Source organism: Penicillium mononematosum (assembly GCF_028829835.1).
Source record: "Penicillium mononematosum strain IBT 11891 chromosome Unknown utg000002l:1.0-8112719.0:1.0-8118358.0, whole genome shotgun sequence".
NCBI lineage: Eukaryota > Fungi > Ascomycota > Eurotiomycetes > Eurotiales > Aspergillaceae > Penicillium > Penicillium mononematosum.
In genome coordinates, this window is record NW_026643272.1 from 1,819,937 (window position 1) to 1,841,025 (window position 21,089).

The window sequence follows — 21,089 nt, forward strand, 5'->3', positions numbered from 1 at the left end:
CAAAAATCGAACAATGCAATGAATAAAATCAAGGGACAAGAGGGCTGCCGACAGCAGGCTTGTAAACAAGACTCTTGCGTCTAGCAGCCTCCATACGGAAGCGACGCTGTCTCCTGGATTCTTCATCTTGCCCATCATCCAGCATGATACTCGGAGGCTTAGTACTCGGGAAGAGACCTCGGTTGCTCTGCTTTGGCGGGCAAGATTGCTGGACAAGCTTCGAGCGATTTCCAAGGAATCCCGGTGTAGCGGGCGACATGCCAATGGCATCAAGGTTGGCAAAGTTGTATCCAGGAGTAGCGGGGAATTGGTAGCTACCAGCAGAAGATTGTTGTGGGGGTGTGGATGGCATCTCTTGCTGGTGGGTCGGAGGTGTGATCTTGCGGAAACCCTCGACGGCACCCGGGTTGACACCACTGCGACGTCCACCAGCAGATGGCGCGGGAGATTCGGAAATGCGCACGAGTGTTCCGTTCACATTGCTGAGTGCACGAGGCTCCATACTCTTGCGGCGCTTGGCACCTCCGCGCGGGATGATAGAGCTGTCAACCGCGTACGGGGTTTCGTCAAGCCATTGGTTTTCCCGTTCACAACTATAGATAAAAGTTAGAAAGGCCGTGTTAAAGAAAGATGTACAAAAGATAAACCTACTCGAGAACCCAGCCGACTCCAACACACTTGACAAGACCGGCTGCCTTCTTGACCTTGTCCAAAGTCCGCAGGCCACCATCCTTGTACACAACATGGGTGATGCCAACTCTCAAGTCCTTGGGCTCTACATCATCAACCGGTGAGAGACTGGAGCGAGGGTTCCAGGACCAGGACTTCACACACCGGGCACCCATTTGCTGCAAGAGTTCTACAAAGATACCAGAGGCATCCTCACCCTCGGTGGTATGAACATCCACATGCACGACTGCTCCATGTAGAGCCTTCTGTTCAGTGCTGATGCTGCGGCGCTGCTTCTTGGCAGGGCTGGCGGTTGCAACGGGAGTATTTGACGCAGCCATCACAGGTGCTTTTACACTGCTGCGTCTGCTAGTGATAGAACGGCGTTTTGGTGTCGGACTTCTGCTCACCCGTGGAGATTTCCTGGAGGGAGAGAGAATCGGGAGAGTATCATTCAGTGCCATCAAGGTTGGCTTGCGAACACGAGGGGAAGATCGAGTGGGGGATGTGCTCGATAAGGACAGACCTCTCTTGCGGGACAGCTTGAGAGGCGATACGTCGCCTTCGGCTTTCAAAGGTACTTTGGACACTGTATGAATAGTGCGTAACTCATCAGGTTGAACTTGCGCCTTCATTGGGGTAGACGGGAGAATCGAAGGACCGAGGTTCTCTTTGTCCTCGAGTAGATGGGACTCTTGGACCTGATCTTGCGGGACTTCGGCGGCAGAAGTATGCTCCTGTTCAATGACTCCCGAATCAGGATCCTCGAAGATATCCGTGCTTGTTCTTGGCGAATCAATTACTTGATGGTTTTCATAGATGGAAGATCGCCGTGGAGTACGTTCATACTCAGGGCTTGTGCAAGTATCATTGCTTTGAAACTGAAGTGGCAATTCGGCAAACAAAGAAGGGTTTTGTGCCAAAGGGCTCTTTGTCAGATCAGGATACGACACACTTTCAGAATTGGTTGGAGCTCCCGTGTTAGTGCGGTCCAAGGGGCCTACTAACGAGAAAACTCCCCGACGACGCGGTCGGAGTGATCTAGCTTGGGAAGGGGTGTTTTGCTCCCAACGGTCAAACCTTTGTGCCAATGGCGTAAAACCTAAGCTAGCCTCGGCAGGGGATTGGGGTTGGTCAGCAACACTTGGTGTGTTGAAGAGGCTGGGTGCCATTAACGCAGGGCTGTCAACCTGCGTGTTTGGCGTCCAACTATTTTCTTCATGCAGGGGCGTGTCAACGATGACGTTGCTGGCATTCTTGGCATCTGGAGTGGAGTCATGATCATTCTCTGGGTTGTCTGGGCGATTCAAGGCCAGGCGAATAGATTTACCGCCTGTGGAACTGGGTCGTGGCGAAGGTGTCGCTTGCGTTCTTTGGGGCGGAGTTGCAATATCCTCGACACGGCTGCTTTCATGTGACGAAGCAGGCTTTGACGATATTGTAGCAAACTCAGGCTCAGTGTCCTCCATTTCATTCTCCTCGCTCATCACATGTTCCACTTCCTCTGGTTGATGAGTAGCCTCTTCTTGCCATTCACGTTCACTTTCCGAGGAATAATCCAAGGGAACCGATGGCTGGGCTTCATCGCCACGGGTCAAGTGCAATGGTGACCTGGAGGGCGAAGCAACTTCACTCGGCTGCTCTTCCATGTCTAGTTCTTGCATCTCCGTAGTTGGTGAGGCTTCCGGGGTTGACTCTTGGGACTGTGATCGAGTACCAGGATCTTGGGATTCTTCCTCCTCGATCTCGCGCTCCAGTACCGCCAGCTCTTCCTCGGGATAATTCGTGTCCTCCATGACTGAGTCTCCCACCTGACCTTCTTCATCATGCAGGCCATTCTCCGCGAGGTGTGCATCTTCCATGGCGTCGAAGCAAATTGTTTCAGGTTCATCGTACTCAAATTCATCCTCGTCATAGAGATCTTCACCCCCTTCCAGGTCTGATACTTCCTGGACTTGTTGGTGATGAAGATCATTTGCTGCCAATTCGGCGTCTTCCATCGCGTCAAAGCAAATTGTTTCAAGCTCTTCGTACTCAAATTCGCTTTCGCTCTCGTCTTGGCGATCTTCGCCTTCTTCTGGGTCTGAGGTTTCCTGGACTTGTTGGTCGTGGAGATTATGCGCTGCCAATTGGGCGTCTTCCATGGCATCAAAGCAGATAGTATTGGCTTCTTCCCGGTCGAATTGAGCCTGGTCTTCAAGTTGTTCGATAGCTCCGGGGCCTGAGTTTTCCTGGGGCTCTTGATCATAGAGGTCGTCCTCGGTTGCCATATTGGCCTCTTCCATGACGTCGAAGCAAATCGTTTCAGGCTCTTCGTACTCAGGCTGAGTCTCATCTTGAATATACTCAATTTCATCCTCTTCCATGTCTGATTCTCCCTCGGCCTCCACCTCTAGGGGGGAAAGAATCGGTGTCTCCATCATCGAATGAGTCCCGGGCTACTTCTGAGGCAGCAATATCTTCCTGGATAGGAGAGATCGATGATCCCTTTCTATCAGAAGACAGCTCAATGCCAAAGATATCTCGGGCCACATCCTCGACCATTTCGGTGTCCTTTTCAAAGGCTGCTTCGTCGGGCTGGCTTTCCCGTGGCAAGGATTTGGGGGTGGCGGATTGTGTGAGTTCAACTGTCTTGGATGGGGTTCCATCATTGTCCGTGCCTTTGCAGGAGCCCACAGATGCATGAGCAGAGAATATCGAGTTTTTGAATGGGGAGGCTATTCTCTTTGCGGGGCTTTGAAACAGGGGAGTTCGAGCAGGGGCTGCTGATGTAGAATCCTTGGATGGCGATTGCAAGAAAGAAGCACCCAAAAAGCCTTTCTTAGGTGACATCTTCAGTGGAGAAGTGCGTCCGGGTGTGAAATCAGGAGCGGAAATCGGATTCACACTATCCCGGAAGAGACCCCCACGATTCGGGGTTTCTCTCATGGAGAACTGGAAGGGAGATGATGGCGCCGGTCTTCTCGCAGGGCTAGACATGATCATAGAGTCACTAAAAACAACTGAATTGCCCGGCGGAAGAGCGAGGTGACCATTATCTGCGACAGCGTTCTGGCTGCGATTTGGCGTAAAGTTGATTTTCCTGACTGGGGAGTTAAGACCGATGCCATCTGATCCGTGTTTTGGTGTTGGTAGTTTCGGTTCGCCATTCTCGTCCATGAAGCTGGACGCCTTCTTGGGGGTAAAGTTGATCCTCCGTACAGGAGAGCTCAGTCCAGTGGTCTCCGAGCCATGCTTAACAGGCGAGTGAACAACGAGTCTGACCGGATCCTTGGTGTCGTCCTTGATTGTGTTCAATTCATCGTCTTCTCCATCGGAGCTTGCGTAAGATGATAGAGACTTGGCCACCTGCTTGGCCTTCTTGGGAGACAGTGGTTGGGTCGCATCTTTCTTCGCTGCAGCTGGCTTCCTTCCGCGAGTACCGGCCGTCGCAGGCTTGCGAACTGGAGTCGCTCCAAGCCCGGTCTTGCCAGCGCCCGCGCCTTTGGTCGCTGCTCGTCGACGGCCGGCAGCAGGAACCTCGGGCACAACTTCCTCAGCTTCGGAATCCGAGACATCCTGGAATTTCACAGTCTTCTTCTTGGCGGGCCCACGCAAAAGATTTGAGCGCATTGTTGTCGAGTTGGTCGCAATCCTGATTTGGTTCGATTTCGTCTCATCCGCTGTATCCGCTGCCGCACGTGTGCGTCTGCCTGTGGTCGCCGTTTCACGGGTCTGAGGGGCCTTCGCTGTTGTTCCCGCTCTTGGTCGTCCCCTAGTTTTAGGCGCTGCTTCAGGCTGGGTCGCAGGAGCTTCTGCAGGTAACAGATTCTTCCTTGGTCTTCCAACGCGCTTCTTTGGCACCTCGGTTTGTTGTTCTAGCTCATTTTCGCCGGCGTTATTTTGGGGTTTCGACTTGTCGGCGAGAGACTCCGACGCAGCTTTCTTTCCTCTCGCAGTTACAGCTGCAGTCGCTTTTGGTTTGGTAGCTGGGCGGCCAGGAGGGCGGGCGCTGGGTTTTGCGGGTTTGCTTGTGATAAATCCCAGCTCATCGTCCGACTCAGCATCGACGGCCGGGGCCGCAGCCCGTGCTGCTGGTGTGGCTCTTTGGGGGGCTTTTTTCTTCGCATCGGCAGCAGCTGTTGACTTTGTTGAAGTTCGTCCCGCCCGTTTTGCAGGGGGTTGCGGGATTACTGCAGCACGTGCCATGTTGATAACGGGTTATTGTTGATGGTCGCAATAGTTAGTATTGGCACGCGACGCTCATGGCGGGTTTGGGTCGCCAAATGTGATATCGGCCCGATGTCGTAAGGTCGCAAGTTGCCGAGAGTTGTCGAATTAGGTGCATGAAAGAGGAAGCAAGGCAATGCAAATAACCCACTGTGGAGGTGGCGGCTGATCGGAGGTTGCTTGTTGTGGTGTTTCCCATAGCAACATAGGCACGTGACATGATCTACACATTCACAAAAACACGTCAACAAGGATGTTATAGGTTGTCGGATTGATGCAAACAGATGAAAATAATAATAAAAAGACGGCAGAAGAAAGACAGATGCCTGCTCTTAATTATGTATTAACCTGGAAGTTCAAAATCGGCCCATAATCTGTTGTCGCTCAATATATATTTCCACTAGATTTGTACGGTGCATTACTAGTCTTATATGAATTCCAACCCACTCTATTCAAGTTTTTTTTTCTAGGAGTTATATTCTCTAAAATACATTGTACCTCAGCCACCCGTTGGATGTCGATTATACAGATTTAACTGGAGGATATCATGGATTACCTCTACAGTAACAACTCTAGGTAGAGAGCCATAAGTAACTATGCGCCAATGCGTAGGTAGAAGAATGCCGAATTAACCATAGTCAAGTTATCAACACTTTGCCCTAGTCATACAATTTGGCACAAATTCAGTTTGAATAGGACCAGGGTATGTGTATTCCAGGGATGCAGATTTCTAACAATAGAGAGGAGGGATAATGCTGTACTGAGGTGCAAATATGTTTCTTATATGGTCATATATGCATTACTATTGAATTGAATCCCATGGGACACGAAGAAATCTAAAAAAAAATACTAGGAATATGAAAATGAAATTAAAAATAAGGATGGCTCGATGGCACATCGACCATGCTTGAAAGAAAGTGTACCGAAAGGCGAAAAACCATGTTTCGACTGGGAATAGCTGCAACATGGCAGTCGGAAGAAAAATAATTCATCATGTCCAGTTATACCAGGATGAGCATCGCCAGACCGGCTGCGACAACCGTGGACAGCATGGTGGGCAAACTCACTGAGGCCATACTATCAGCCAGGTAAAACGCTGGATCATAGGATTCCGGTCTGGTGGAGTTCACAGTGCCGTTCCAGCAGTACCGGTCGAAACACTGGTTGCAGATATCCGGGAGAGTGGTACCCGTGCGCTCGAATGAGCGGCTGAGGATAGCGCAGCCAACACAGGCGGTCCAGTTGCCGTCCACGGTGCTGTTGGCCATTGTGGCGACCTCGTAGCCATTGAGAATTATATTGTCACGCTCAGCGTCGTCGGTGCTTAGTTGGAAGGTTGAGATGTTGGAGTGGTAGGAGTAAGGGGCATTGGGAATGTACACAACGAGAGGCGAGGGACCGGTCTGGTTGGAACTATCACAGCCAAAGAAGGACGGACGGGTGCTGAGACCCAGGTTAATGAAGGTGTTCTGGTCTGGAACCGCAGGGAAGGCGGTGCCGTTGGCGATACCGCTGCTATTCAGGCTGCGCTCGTAGGTCGCAACCAGGGAGGTGCCGTTTGGCCAGAAATAGTCAGTGTCGGCTGAAGAGTCAACGGCGAAGATGACATCGACATGGCGCTCGGGCTGGATGAGGGGTGCAAAGGGACATTCTGTCCATCCTCGCCGCCATCGACGACGTCCAGCAATTTTTGTGCGGCGTACGGCGACGAGTGCTCATTGTATTTGTAAAAGGGGTTGGGATCGTACGAAGCGATGTCGTTTTGCGATTGGTCTAGATCGAACAAGATGTCGTTGAAGACATCCTTTATGAAGCTGGGGAGCGAAGTGGTGTTGATCTGGAGAAGGAACTGGTTGAAGAGCGAAGAGGAGGTTCCGATCACAAAGCCAGCACTGTCGAAACCGCGAATGCAGCTCTCGTTGCTCGGAAGCGAGCCGCTCTCGAACTTAGAGCCCAGGTACTCGAGAGGAACGAAACCAAAGATAGTAGGGTCAAAAGTGCCGAACTCCCACGGGTTGAACTCATATACGGTCGAGTTGCTGCCAATGACTAGCTCGCCGGGGTTGCGGCCATCCGCAACAACAAACGGCATAGGGTAGTCTCCATCCTGGAACTCCGGGGTGTCAGCAATGGAAGACCAGGTATAGCTGAGTCCACCATTGCTAGCATTGAACATCTGATAGGAGAGTGCGCGGCCCCTGTACCCAAGTTAGCAAACATGCACATACATCCCGATAAACAGAGATGACATACCAGATATCGGTGAGAGAAGTATCAAAGCCAGCCTTCTTCTTCCCGTCGACAGCATCAGCAAGATCCTTGTAGTAACCGGCAGAATCCAAAAGCTGAATACCACCAGCATCAGGACCCTCGATTATCGAGTTCCCAAATTGCCAGACAGAACCGGCCTCGTGCGTCTGCAGCTTATCGACCGTAGTGAAGTTATTGATGTAGATTGAACCCAGCAACCAGCTACCTCCACTCAGACCAGAAATGTAGGTAGCAGACTGCAGCAGACCACCCAGGTGCCCAGTCGCTGTCGCATTGTACGTCCGGCTATCAAAAGCCTTGACTGCACCGGCGCCGTTCATCAACGCACGCCACCCACCGCCTGAAACGGCAATACCGATATTCGGCAGACTTGACGAGTTCCCGGAGTGTTTATCGAGGTAGGCACCGACGTCATAATCGCCGACTTTCACATGTCCGAAGAAATCCTTCATCGCTGACAGGGTCTTGCCGCGGCGAACTTCTAGCCATGATGTCTCGTTTGTGGACAGCTTCGCTGCGCTGCGAACTGTCGGTCGGCTCGCGGGGCAGCTGACGGATGTCGGCACGTACCCGTCGGGCGCATTGGGGAGGGCTCGTTGCACACCTGCGAATGTGATATCATCGGTATCGAGCGCGCCAGGAACAGCGATTGCGCCTGCGAGAACACGGTGATTAGTGTGGGGAAATTATTTTGTTGACGCGTTTTAAAAGTCCAATTAAGCCAAGAAGGGAAATCCCCAGGAAAAAAAAACACGCGAGGAAATGCGCTTACCGGGCAAGCCCAGAGCAATCGAGATCAGCGCAAAAGTCTTCATGACGATTAGATCACAATAGTGACCGACTTTTAGCTGCGCAAGAAACGTCGAAAGGAACGAATTTCCATGTCCTAAGGGGTGATACTTATGCACCGAGGGGAAATTCTTATGCATCGGGCCCGCCGGAAGCTTAGCCAAGGCCCCTAATGTCCCAGAGCAGTTGTCTTGGTATGTACTCCATCTGTTCATAGGGATCACGAATCATGGCTGCCGAGTGGAGCGGGAGTGATGTCAACGATGCCGAGCGCTCCGTTTTGCTTTAAAAAGCATTAAGTATAGAGGGATTTTTATCAATTTTCTTCTGAGGCGCAGGTCAGCCCTGGAGATTACAGTAGATAGTCACATCGGTAAGGCTGCCCAAATGGGGCTGGACAGGGGCTGATGGTGAGATTATTATCATGTGATACGAATACGATAACTGTGGGTAAGTATGTGTCTAGGCATCCGCATTTCAGCAGTCATTATTGGAGTCGCATTCATGAATGCTCCCAGGGCTGAAAGTAGACTCATCTTCCAGCACTCCACAGTTAAAGGAGTGGCTAGGGTACGAAGTACTCCGTACAACGGGCATGACTTTTGGGTCCGATGTGGATCTGCTAGCAAAAAATCCATCACATCGAGAGATCGTAATTGGATTAGACTAAAATCATACAGTGCAATCTCCCGTATTCGTGTGTATTATTACCTTTTAGGCACAAGGCTCCGAGGTTGTACTCTAAGCCGTTGTGGCGTGTGACTTGGCCTATATGGATGTTGGTCACAAATCGAGGCACTAGTATTAGGGCGGAAAGAAGGAGCTCAGTATGACTTATGGAAGAAAATCAGTTCACTGTTGAATCAATTGAAATTCAATAAAAGTGTTGGACTTAACCTTGGAAAGACACCATCCTAATAGAATCCAACCTAAAACAGGGTAAAGAGAACCAGTTATCAGTTGAATCAGTTGGAATTTGACAGAAGCGTGGACTTAACTTTGGGAAGACACCATCCCAATAGCACCAAGCTAAAGCAAAGACACATTGTTTCAGACTCTCAGTCTCAACCACGACCAGGGCCAATCTCGACATGTTCGACCTCTGCCTGGGTTTGGCTGGCCTCCACATGACCCTCGGGCAAGTTGTTCAACTCATCCTCCTCCTTATCCAGACCCCAGAACTGGAGAATGAATAAGGTTCCACCGACAAAGGTTAAGATAGCGAAGACTGCGTAGTTCCAGATCAGCAGAGGGTCCCTGGAAAGCGTTATCAAAGCCTCAGCAATGGCAGCGGAGATGGCATTGGTGAACATATTGATAGCCTGGATGAACGAACGCATATTGCGAGGCGCCTTGGAGTAGGCATACTCCATTGAGGTGATGACGGCAAAGATCTCCGATATCGCGACGAGGACGTACGAACCAGTCTGAGCCCAGACAATGAGAGGAGACGGGTTGACGCTGCCATCATCATTGTAACAATTGTTAGCCCGGTAGCCGCAGGGCGAAGTCATGTAGATGTAGTACTGGATGACAGCAGCCCATATCATGGAGAGCGACGCCAGCCAGAAACCAAGGGTGATTTTTTTGATGGCCGTGAATTGAATGCCAATTCTGCGCAAACCGGGGTATAGGAGCATGTCGCAGAGTGGGACGAAGATGAGCAGCGCGAAGGGGTCAAGGTTGTTCACAACGTCGTTTGGGACGCCCTTCAAGGTCATCGTGCCAGCCTGTGCGGTGAGATTGTTTGTCAATTGGTTGTAGGCCAGCCAGTAGACCGGGAAATAGCAGAAAACTGCACAAGCGGCAAATCCACGGCGCACTTCGTCCACCCACGCATCGTCAAAGGTCATCCACTTGGGCCGGAGTCTGGGTTCGATGTTAGAGGGCTTCGCGGTATCCCAAAGAGTGCCATCGTGAGTTCGCTTCCAGAGAATGTATGGGTTGTAGTGCCAGCGGCCGCGCATACAGAACCAGAATGTCTTGACGGCCTTGTAAGTCACCGAGCCGGCCGGAGCAGACTGGCGATAGCGCTTGCGACCCCACCACATGACGAACGGAGTAGTCAAGAACATGAGCGTCGGCAGCAAGAAGGCCAACCAGAAGCCGATATACTTCTCCGCATAGGCCATGCTAATTTGACCCGTCAATGCGCCCACGTTAATAAACAGATAGAAGTAGTGGTAGATACGGCTCTGGGTGATAGTAGGGTCGATGACGACACGCTCACCTGTTTCGAGTGTACGGACCTTGAGATTGACAGCAGGTATCTGCTCGGCGACGAGGGCAGATATGTTGGGCTTGAAGCCACCAGTGCCCAAACCCATGGTGATTACACCAAGGACGAACACAGCGAAGGAAGCATCAGTGTTTGTGATCACGGGCGGAATGGCAGAGACAACTAGAATGATATGACCTAGAATGGCAGCCGCGATAGACCAGGAGATGGTCTTGTATCGGCCCCAGTACTCGTCGGCGATGTAGGCACTCACTAGAGGAAGGCAGTAGCACCAGAAGGTATTGAAGGTGTTGATGGCACTGGCAGTTTCGACACCCTTGCCCAAAGCACCCGAGACACCCTGGGGGCTAGGGCCACCAGCTCCAGTTGCATGGTTTGATCCGGGAGGACCATTCGGGGCAGGAAGGGGGAGCGCGTGGTTCACAAAGTTAGAGTCTGTGTTGCAATGTTAGGATAGTTTCTTATGTGACTTTGTATGGGACTGTGGATATCTTACAGAGAACCTGGGTTCCATAGTAGGAGAAACGCTCGCACAGTTCAACAAATGCGACGGTGTAGACCACCCAGGGAATCGGAGCTGAGACACGACGCAAGGCGTTTGGGCCATGGAGTTCTTCTGTAGTTGGGTCCTCGTCACCCACACCAAGGTCGTACGACTCGGGGATGATACCTTTGTTGTTCTCATTGAAAACTGGGTGACTTTGCAAAGTAGCGTTGACAGGTTCGACGTCATTGATAGCGAGCGAGTTCGAGTCCAGGCCTGTCGCCTGAGCCGCCATCTTGGATAAGAAAGAGACCAGTGCAGGGTATGGATGAAAAAGAATGACAGGGACGTGAGTAAAAGAAAGAAAAAGAGGAGGAGGATGGGGAGAGAGAAGAAGTAAACAAGCGGTAGGATTCACGCGTTGGGACTGAAGGCGGGATGCTGGTGAAAATGGGACAAGCACACCTGGGGAATTCCCACATTTAGATTGCTCATAGTAAACCTGTGGCTCCAGCAGCAGTCAATCCCTTTTTAATGCTATTACGACTCAACATCAGGTGAATTAATGGACCAAAGCAGCAATTGAAGACATAGATTCAGCATATGCCATACTATGTAACCTGGTGCTACTATGTTGCCTCGCCAGACAATACCATCGATGGTTCCAGAAGGAAACACAATGCTGAAATCAATGGCGCCAGCATCTATTGTACACAATATTCTTGGACGTATTGAGAAGGAACAAGCGAGCCTCAATTGAGATCTAGCAGGATTGAAGTATAAGGAAGCTTGAAATGAAGAAAAAGTCTAATAGAAAAAGTATAACTAGTTAGACCTCGGCAGGCGTCTTAGTACACCCCTTGTGCAAGCTTGATACATTGATGGATGCTTTTGACGTGGCTTGCGTCTTTCGGCATGGCCTTCCGAGATACCATGTTGTATACTGAATTCGGATTAGAATAATATCATTCACCTCAAATTAGTCATAATAGGTTCTTCATCTCCACGGGTGGCTGCTTTAAAAGCACACTTGTTGCACTTTGGAACCCGAGAAAGGAAAGCTTAGATACAGAGTTACACGATGAAGGTTGTAGAGTGAACCTTCTGATACATAACAGATTACCCTAAAGAGGTCACTACAAGATCTGTAATACTAGAGATAGGATTTGGAGGTCGCAGGGTCGCAGGGTCACAAGGTAATAGTGTTTTGGGGTGTTGCCAGGAAATATCAAACATAAACTGCCGCAAGATCTACATGCGGCGACCTTGTGTGCGAGGCAGTCTGATGGAGTACACCTTTGGGTGGTACCTGGTCTACCAGTATAAGCTTTCTAAAATTTTCCTTCAGACAGGGCTCGAAAAGGATTGTTGTGACCGCAGAGAACTTATTATTGCCCCTGTAATGTAGTCGGAAACAAGAAAATACAGTTATCTCCATCAGGCCGGATTCCCTGTAGTACAAAGTATCATGGCCAAGTTCCTTGCAGAGAACCGTGGAAGTGGCAGCAGGATTACGCACATCATCTCAACACAACCAATAAGATGTCTTATATTTCAGCAAAGAAATCCCGAAGAACAAACCTGGAATGCCAAGCCAAGATGGCAATTGCCTTAGGTCATAGAGTGTCCTAGCCCTGCGACCTATAGTGCGTAGTCTTGATACACGTTCAATAATAGACCGAGGTCTACACACTATTCAACATAAAACCATTTCTTCGACTATTGGAGTACTTGGCCAAGCAATCACCTCTTAGAATACTCACCGCTGTCGTCATTAAACAAAATCAATCATGACACCAACATATTCCATCATTGCTCCTAGAAGACCGACACGTGCCAGCTCAAGTGACTACCTGATGCAAGTACGCAAGGATAAATCCGGGTTGTTTTGGGTGCCCAACAGGTAATTAAGGCATCCCACCAGTAAGCGAACATGTCCATTCCGAAACAGTCAATATCCTCAACCAACTCTGATTGGTCCCAGTTCCCCACATCTTCCCCAGATTTGGTGTCAGTCCCCGGTTGGGTTCCATGGTTCTTGGCGGCTGAGACGACCTCAGAATGACATCTGTATTTATTTTGCACTACGCTGATGACGATTACAACGGCCACGTACCTATCACGCGATACTGTCTGACCTGCGGGTTACTAGATTAAGCAACAAGATCCTCTTTCAATATGTGTATCCCTAACATTCAATCTGCTTTGGATTAAACCTTAAGTTTGTTGATTAGCCTTGTTGAGAGGTCAGGTGGTGAACTCCGGCGGCTTGGGTATGTGGTACATTCCGACTGGATGGCTGTACGCGGTTATTTTGTCGGTGAGGGGGGTGTGTTGGGATTTGGGTTCTTGGTGCCGGTTGAGAAACTGCTCTTAAGGATAAAATATAGGCAAGGCTACGCATGACATAAATATATGTCATTATACAATGAGATGCGAGTCCCGATCTAACTTAAAGTGGGTCAAGATTTACATGCAGCTAAACTCTAGAACGGAGATGAAACGCTTGAAACAATTACAATGACTATTATTGAGTGATCGACCTGTATTCTAACGTCGTCATAGGATTCAAAGACCCGCCAAGCCAATTGTCGCTATCCAACAAAGGGCAATGATCAAAATCAAATTCCCAAAAATCAAAGCCCACGCTGCGCTATTCCCACCCAATAACTAAAAAGAAGAAGATGCAGAACGCCATGCAATGAGAGACCAAAAGAATATGGTCACGCGCAATGATTGAAAAGGCAAAATCGAATCTCAGCCGTAATCAGTCTACCATGCGGCGTGGCCACCATCCATGCGCAGGTCACTTCCAGTCATGAAGCTGCTAGCATCGCTGAGAAGGAAGACAGCGGCGCCACGGTACTCTTCCGGTCGGGAGAGACGGGCAAGCATGTTCTCTTTGGGCCACTGGTTGCGGCGTTCGGGGAATTCGACAAACAGCTTCTCAACCATAGCGGTGACAATGTAGCCAGGGGAGATGGTGTTGACGCGGATGTTGTAGGTGCCCCATTCGGCAGCGAGGTTGCGGGCGAGTTGGATGACAGCAGCTTTGCTAGCGTTATATGCGGGGCAAATAAGGCCCTGTAGGGAAAAATATGTTAGATCGCTGAAGGCCAACTAGAAGAGCAGGATGTGACATAAAAGTGGAGAAATCATCCATAAGAAATAAAGACAGTCTGGGCACGGAGGCACTAGGTCTATGCCGACAACACAAACGCCAAATGGGGTAGAAATGATAAATGGTAAAACGGAAAGGGAGGAGTGGGAACGTACGCGATTGGCAATGGTACCACTCATAGAGGCGATCATAGCGATACTACCTCCGTTTCCAAAGCGAATCATTTGCTTAGCCACAGCCTGGGAGGTCATGAACACTCCCGTGACGTTGACTTCGAACATGGTGTTGCTGTCCTTGGCCGAGTACTCGAGCGCTGGGGTCTCCTGCTGAATACCCGCTGCGGCAACAAGACCATCCATACGGCCCTCTTCATTGGCGATGGTCTCGATCACACTGTTCAGAAGTTCTGTGTCACGCACGTCAATACGACGGTAGTGCAATTCGGTGCCAAGCTCAATTGCGCGCTGCTGGATCTGTTCAAACTCGGGAGCCTGGTGATTGATTGGTTGTTAGTTTAATGCTAATATAGAAGTGGATGGATCTGGTGATTGTATAAACCAGATCCATGGGATGTAGGAACTTACCGGCTCTTCCAGGCGGTCGAGTGCGTATACCTTCGCTCCGGCTTCTAGGAGTGCCTCTGCCTGGGTCAATCCTAGACCCCGGGCAGCACCTGAGACCAACACCACCTTCCCAGCGAGACTGAACTCGGGCATCCTGGCCTTCTGGCCCAACACGACGGGCTGGGCGGTCATAGGAGCAGTGGGAGCAGTAGTAGTTTCGATGGCGACAGACATTGCGATGTGTGTACTAGTATTAGGCGAGAGTAGTAATGGACAGAAAAAATATATATAAAGGCGTCAAGGATTATGAGACAGATTGATTCGTATATAGATAAAGAAGAATGAAGATGATTCAGTTGCGGAACCATGGACCAGAGAATCGACTCTCCTTAAATACATATTTGGCCGGAAAAGTCAGGCCGAACCAAGACCAAAGCGCCCCAGAGTGTGTCTCGTGAGCAGAAAGGACAGCCCAAAAAGGAAATCCAGACTTGGGCCAAGGGTACTGCAGAGCAGATTGGGTCCAGGCCTCCTGGAATGCAGGCCAAACGGCTGTGGCGAGGTATACGCATACCTACAAACAGAATTAACATATACAACATACAACAATTATCTACGGTAGTATAGTGCTAGGATACTGTATCAATTGATCTGTCAAATAAAGAAACTTGATATTTGTTTAGATTTGCCTCATCCCACTTTCCCATAATATTGAGTGAATAACTATGAATTCAGGGATAGCTTATCCAACAGGAGTACCGGTCACCAGACATGATGAAATCCACGATAGTTTCATTGACGATAGTGTGGCCGTTCGGAACCTAAGGGATGGCCGGATTTCTCATTTCGGGAAACCCGTCTGGGGACTGGGAACCCGGGGAACGCCAACGCCACTCTAATTTTTGAACACTCAACATTATTTTTCTTTATTTCTTTGAAAAACACATCTACCCAGGTGACCCGGCCCCTTGAGAGAACTACGCGTACATGCACAAACTGCCGAGCCTCGAGCCGGGTCTTCTAGAAATCTTTCAAGCCTCAAAGTACTATCTGGGGTCAGGTGGTTCTTTGCAGATCAATGACTGAATCGCTACCAATCAAATTCGTACATTTGGCCTGTGATATCTGTTCCTGTCCAATCGTCCCGGCTCCAAGGTGGTGGCCCGGGCGAAGAGAAATTCATTGGTCAATTCCTGTTCTAAGGTCTGAAGACTTTTTTTTTCTAAATCTAAACTTTCAAAATATATGATCTCATATATTATATTAGGATCCAGTTACCAGTGATAAACAAAGTACAATGTGTTTAAACCGAATAGCTAAATCTGGGTACTCCGGATTCTTCCCGATGCGGGGGAAGTACAGAGAACTAAAAACTAAAAATAGGACTCAAACATTGAAAAGCATTGAAATCCAAGAGAGTCCAGACTTTGTGCTGATACTCAAATAGGACTAAGGCCATATAGCTTATCTGACTATAACCCTGCACTAATATTCGTTATCAGCCATAACACACACCTTGTGACCAGCAGAATCTTCCATTCCCCAAGCTCCTTACTCAATGGGGGAGATTCCGAGGTTTCCACTTTTCTGATCTCGTGATATCTCTATTCCAAAAGATTCCCTGGATTTCATCTCGGTTCTGTCGGTGTCCAATCTGCATACTTCTAAGATTCGGCGTCTATGGCTTATTTGTGCCCGAAGGGGTCTCGCTGACGAAACCCCCACAATCCGGATTCCGGGTAGTAAACTGCAGAAAGAAAAGGAAATAGATCTGTGAATGGCCTGTGCATTTTTTTCTCTTTTTCCTTTGTTGGAATCTAGTCTGGCCGGTTCTTCTTTTCTCCCTGTCGTGCACTTTTCGGGCTCGCCCCGAGTGGCTCGGTGGTTCCCCAACCCACACCAACTGCTCGTGGGATATGCACTCTATGCCGGTGAAAAAGTGGTTGGATAAGAAAGAATAATCTCATCAGTCGGAGTTTCTTAATCGCCGCCGGACCCTATCTTTTTGACTGCGAGCCTTCCAAGGTTGACATGGACAAGCATGAGGACTATGGTGGTTATTCTCTGCCTTCCTACATAGGTATGTGGTATTATAAAATGATCCGTGTAGCATTGTATTGCATTCACTACACTTCTACTTTTTCTTCCCCTCTTCTTTCGCTTTTTAATTCATACGCCCATCATTCGGAATCGGCATGAATGGATTTCTTACTGTAAGTCACTACTACGGGACTACAGCTTGATTATTTATCATTCAGATATAATTCGGGAACACATCTGATTGTCTATACGTGTATGTAGTCAGAAAAGAAATAGCTAGGCTGTTCACGAGTTACCCTACATATATAGAGGGTGGCTTTAGTACTACACTAGCTAGGTACAATTTATGCTACGCAACATTATCTAAACCCTGGATACGTTAAATTGAAAACAAGCTTAACTTAGCATTCCAGGATCATGTCCGTGAGTCAGATGCTGCCAAGTCTCTATATGATGCCGTGCGAACATTGTACCCAAGATAAACTCAGTGGATCAAGCGGGGCCTGTCGATCCGTATGTTAAGCCGATGTCAAGGATAGGCATCTGCATCCGTAAGGTAGATCGTGATGATCGTGATGATCGTGATCAAGTGGAGAAAGCAAACCAGAACATCAGATCCAGCGGCACCAATGACCGATCTGGTCTTTATATTCATTCCTGAGATCAGCCTTATAGCACCGTCCCAGGGAAACTGGAATGAAGTCCAATTGATTAGATTATACATGAGGTAAAATACCTGGCTAATCCTCAACCATCCAATGCACCGTATTGCGCATGAACAAGATGGTCGCCCCAAAATACCGAAAGGTCCTTCAGTTCTATGTACAATGTTTTGTTCTATTCCGTTTCCATACAAGTACACCGAAACCCAGGCCTGAGTAACATCAAGGGATAAACCTGGAGAAAAGAAAAAGATAAACACGAGGTATCCTATCCTATGCAGTTCCACGTGAGAAGTATAAAAGAAAAAGGGCCGTCCAGCCACAGTGGGGGAAATATCTCCAAGGAAATGAGGAAGCTCAAATATTCACTCATAAATAGGCGAAATCCAAATAGCTCCATATTAACGCCGGTCCCAAGACAAATGTAGGAGATATCATGAGATGCAAAAGGGGCACATAGCCCGAAGAAAAGGAAATGCAATGCAATGCAAAGTAATCAGAACAACCACCCAAAGTCTGTTTTATCTTGGGTTTTTGGTTTGATTTGCTTTGGTGGTTCGCGGAGCTAGCATATGACTAGGCTTCACGGTAACCCCAAATGCGTTTTTGTTCACTCACCCACCACTTGCCAACTAGCTCAGCATCTTTGAGCCAGTCAGCGGACTCTTTGCCAAATTTAGGCTTAACCTCTTCGATGAGTGCCTTAAGAGTCCATGCCTTGGTGAGGTGGGTTTCACCGGGGTCTTCGCCGAGGTGGGTGAATGTGTACTCGAAGCCATCTTTCAAGGGAAGGATGAGACGGTAGGGAACATCGGCTGCCATGACGGACAGCATCGAGCCACCAGCGTTGATCAATCCCATGTTCCAAACGATACGCTTGGCTGGGCTCTCCGGGTGGGACCGGGCTTCGAGCTGAGTGTCTTGCTCGTGTTCTGGCTGCTCATCCGGCGGGGATGGTGGTGGTCACGGCGGTGAGGTGGTTCCTCCATGGAAGAAAGGAAAGGACGTAGGAGAGACTGGCCTTGATACTCTGGGAGGAGGGAAGAGGCGATCTCAGAGTCACGCTCGTCCAGGGAGTTGGACTGCACGAGAAGGTCCAGGATGGTGGGGACGATGGAGAGGGCGGTTGCGTTGGCGGTGATGTCCACTCGAGGCATGTGCGGGTGGTGGAAAACCAAAGGCACGCGGAAGTTGCTAATGTGGCCATTCTCGTACGTGCCAGTCATGTCCTTATTATCTTCGCCGAAGGCTTGGCCATGGTCTCCGACGACAACGACTAGAGTCTCGTTGGCAATACCTGTTTGGTCTAGCATGTTTAGGATATCGCCCAGCCAGATATCGACGAACCGGGCGGCATTCAGATAGTTGTTCATCAGGTCGTGGTTGATGTTTCCCTGGTCGCTCATGTATGGTTCTTTCTCGAAGTCGTCTGGCGTACTCCAGGGGTGGTGCGTTGTGCTAGTGACATGTGAAAGGGAACATGCGGGTCTTGTTGTTTGCAGCCTCCTCGAAGAGGTCCAACACGTAGGGTTGGATCTCATTTTCCGCATATCCGAAGTAGTTGATCTCTTCGCCCTGAGCTTTGTGTTTCGCGTGGGGGGGATTCCAGATTGCTCTTGACGACCTTGTGCTTAAAGCCCATGTTTTTGTTCAGCACATCCTGGCGGTCATAGTCATCGGTAATTGACTGCATGAATACAGACTTCCAGGGGTTCTGCAGAGCCGCGGATTTGCTCTCAGAAGAAGAATTCTGGGGGAGCTTCCCGGATTCCGATTTGCCTTGATTGAACAGATCGAAAATCTGTGGCAGGCATGGCTGATAAATTTCGAGCATAGACTCCTCCAGAAGATCCACTGGCAAAGGGTTCACACCACAGTGACTCCCCAAGATACTCTTGAACGTCAAGGAGCTACCCGTCACGGCACCACGGACATTAAGTCCACCCATACCTTCTTGTGGCGGGGTCAGCCACGGAGAGTAGCTCAAGTCGAGCTTGTTCCCCTTGCTATCGGTTGCGTATTCGCCGGTCAACTGTTGAGCGACCGGGGTCATGTTGACCAGACGATCGATTGCCTCGTCAATGTTCTCCTTCTTATGAGACGCGAGAAGACCATCGAACAAGGGGGTGCCTTGCTGTGTGGGGAAAAGTTCCTTGCGGCCGCTTTCTAGCGTTAACAGCACTACATGGTTGACCTCAACGGAGTGCTCTTTGAAAGCCTTTTGTAGGGGCTCATAAATTTCGCCGCCCAGATTCGTGACCATTAGCGGGTCATTCTTTGGATTGTAGAATGCGCCCTCGTCACCGGGACAAACAAAAGAATAATGATTGTCCTTCTCTGCGCGATCGCTCGGGCTTAGATCCCAGCGGCTGAATCCTGGGGGTGGGTTTTCGGGGAGCCATGTAGCTCGTGACCATTGTTCCACAAGCGACGAATCCGGTTGGAACTGAGGACGGGAGATCCCATTATCATCCGTGACCAACAAGGGAATGGCCGGGCGGGCTCGCGGCATCCCTCCACCGTCGCCGTCTTTTTCTGGAACGCATCGAGCAGCGTCAGCGGCAGAGCTCCGGATAGATGGTCATATGGTATAGCGGGTCTAGTTAGTTCCAAGAAAATGAGCGACACGCAGATAGCAACTGCGGGAATAATGCGACGGAAAGTCCTGAGATCTATCGAGGCCATGCAGGATTTGCTGGGGGCGGATATCAATGTATAGCGGGCTTTGTATCCCCCTACGCACAGGTCTCGGATTGCCTGCAAGGCAAGACCAGTGATGTTGTACAAATGTGAATGAAGCAACCACGCAATCAGTCCGAAGACGGTGGCAGCAGCGGATACAGTCGATATACCGCTGAGAAGAATTTTCATGGCCGCCGGATCGCTCAAGAAGCTACCGCCAGCTGCCCAGGCGACCTCGGCACCGGTCTGTATAAAGAATCCGAACTGGATGGAGGAAGCACCCCATGTGATCAGGCTAGTAATGGCGTTAGTACTAACTTATGTTGCGCAAATTTCTCCTTGTCCTCCATTTCCGTATTCGGTATTCGGGGGTAAACATACGACAGTGCCCCTCCCAACCCGGTCGAGAGCCATTGCCATCGACTATCTGGCGCATGGAAGCGTAACAAGACCCGCACGAATATGATGACCAAAACATCTCGTAGAATAAGAGTGGGTGAATAAAGGACAAAGTAGAGGAACGGTAAGGACCGAATATGTAGCGCTATATGTAATGCCTTGGAGGCGAGGCCGCTCACGACGAGTGTAGAGAAAAGGAACGGCGGCAAAGGTGGTAAGAGGGCGAAGATGGACATGTTGGAATCATTTCATTTGTGCAGTGGAATCGCGCAGTTGGCAAGGGAGGCGGAGGTTGGAGGTTGGAATTGAGGAATGTCGAAATGGTAAACGAGAGACAAGGCAACAACAACTTGAAACAAGAGAGAAGAGACGGGAGGAAAGGGAAGATGGAAAAGGGTCCAAGGGTTATTCTTAGATATCACGAAATAGAAGAACAAGACCAATTAGGCGATAGGAAATTGTGCACGCGACTAAACTAAGAGGCTCTAAAGTACTCCACATGCTTGGTTTCTCTTCTGTTTTTTCTCTTCTGTTTTTCTCTTCTTTTTTTCTCTACATTACGTCGCCAGAACCACTTTTCCCTTATTAAAATACCATCATCTCATCCGCTAATACTATCGCGAAATGCCTAAGTGGGCCTGATGAGACACATCGAGGCAGTAGGGTTATTACGCCCCCATGTTTGTCCAAGTTTGTGCAGCCACTACTCAGTGGACCCTGCATTGAACTATCCCAAAGTGATTGGCCCCTTGGGTGAAACCGGCCTCGGGAGACCCTAGGTAATAATACAGTACAATACAATACAATAACATATTCCCTAAATTGGTCCAATTGAATCGAACCATGGACCCATCTCACACCAATGTTGTAGTTCGTTTCGGTCTCGGAAGGTTATAAGCTTCCGATGTTACTCTTTTATGAAAAATGGCTGTTTACCTGAGCACTTCTGCATAAAGTCCGG

At 49.5% G+C, this 21,089-nt stretch overlaps 5 protein-coding genes across 5 annotated transcripts; all 5 read right to left on the reverse strand.

The window, feature by feature from the left end:
- Positions 1–28: 28 nt before the first annotated feature.
- Positions 29–4,857, reverse strand: N7519_002441 (uncharacterized protein; the record flags this gene model as incomplete). Its single annotated transcript, XM_057289219.1, has 3 exons — positions 29–593; positions 652–3,059; positions 3,112–4,857. The coding sequence occupies 3 exons, from the start codon at positions 4,855–4,857 to the stop codon at positions 29–31; spliced, it is 4,719 nt and encodes a 1,572-aa protein (XP_057150421.1).
- Positions 4,858–5,879: 1,022 nt separating this feature from the next.
- Positions 5,880–8,153, reverse strand: N7519_002442 (lysophospholipase family protein; the record flags this gene model as incomplete). Its single annotated transcript, XM_057289220.1, has 4 exons — positions 5,880–6,503; positions 6,527–7,076; positions 7,132–7,804; positions 7,922–8,153. 4 exons carry the CDS (start codon positions 8,151–8,153, stop codon positions 5,880–5,882), a joined length of 2,079 nt encoding a protein of 692 aa, XP_057150422.1.
- Positions 8,154–9,002: 849 nt separating this feature from the next.
- N7519_002443 (uncharacterized protein) lies at positions 9,003–10,956 on the reverse strand (the record flags this gene model as incomplete). Its single annotated transcript, XM_057289221.1, has 2 exons — positions 9,003–10,612; positions 10,674–10,956. 2 exons carry the CDS (start codon positions 10,954–10,956, stop codon positions 9,003–9,005), a joined length of 1,893 nt encoding a protein of 630 aa, XP_057150423.1.
- Positions 10,957–13,433: 2,477 nt separating this feature from the next.
- N7519_002444 (putative short chain dehydrogenase) lies at positions 13,434–14,579 on the reverse strand (the record flags this gene model as incomplete). Its single annotated transcript, XM_057289222.1, has 3 exons — positions 13,434–13,745; positions 13,938–14,273; positions 14,367–14,579. The coding sequence occupies 3 exons, from the start codon at positions 14,577–14,579 to the stop codon at positions 13,434–13,436; spliced, it is 861 nt and encodes a 286-aa protein (XP_057150424.1).
- Positions 14,580–17,623: 3,044 nt separating this feature from the next.
- N7519_002445 (uncharacterized protein) lies at positions 17,624–20,364 on the reverse strand (the record flags this gene model as incomplete). The annotated part of the gene is made up of 6 exons (XM_057289223.1): positions 17,624–17,979; positions 18,054–18,505; positions 18,570–18,622; positions 18,672–19,614; positions 19,791–20,024; positions 20,111–20,364. The coding sequence occupies 6 exons, from the start codon at positions 20,362–20,364 to the stop codon at positions 17,624–17,626; spliced, it is 2,292 nt and encodes a 763-aa protein (XP_057150425.1).
- Positions 20,365–21,089: the final 725 nt, after the last annotated feature.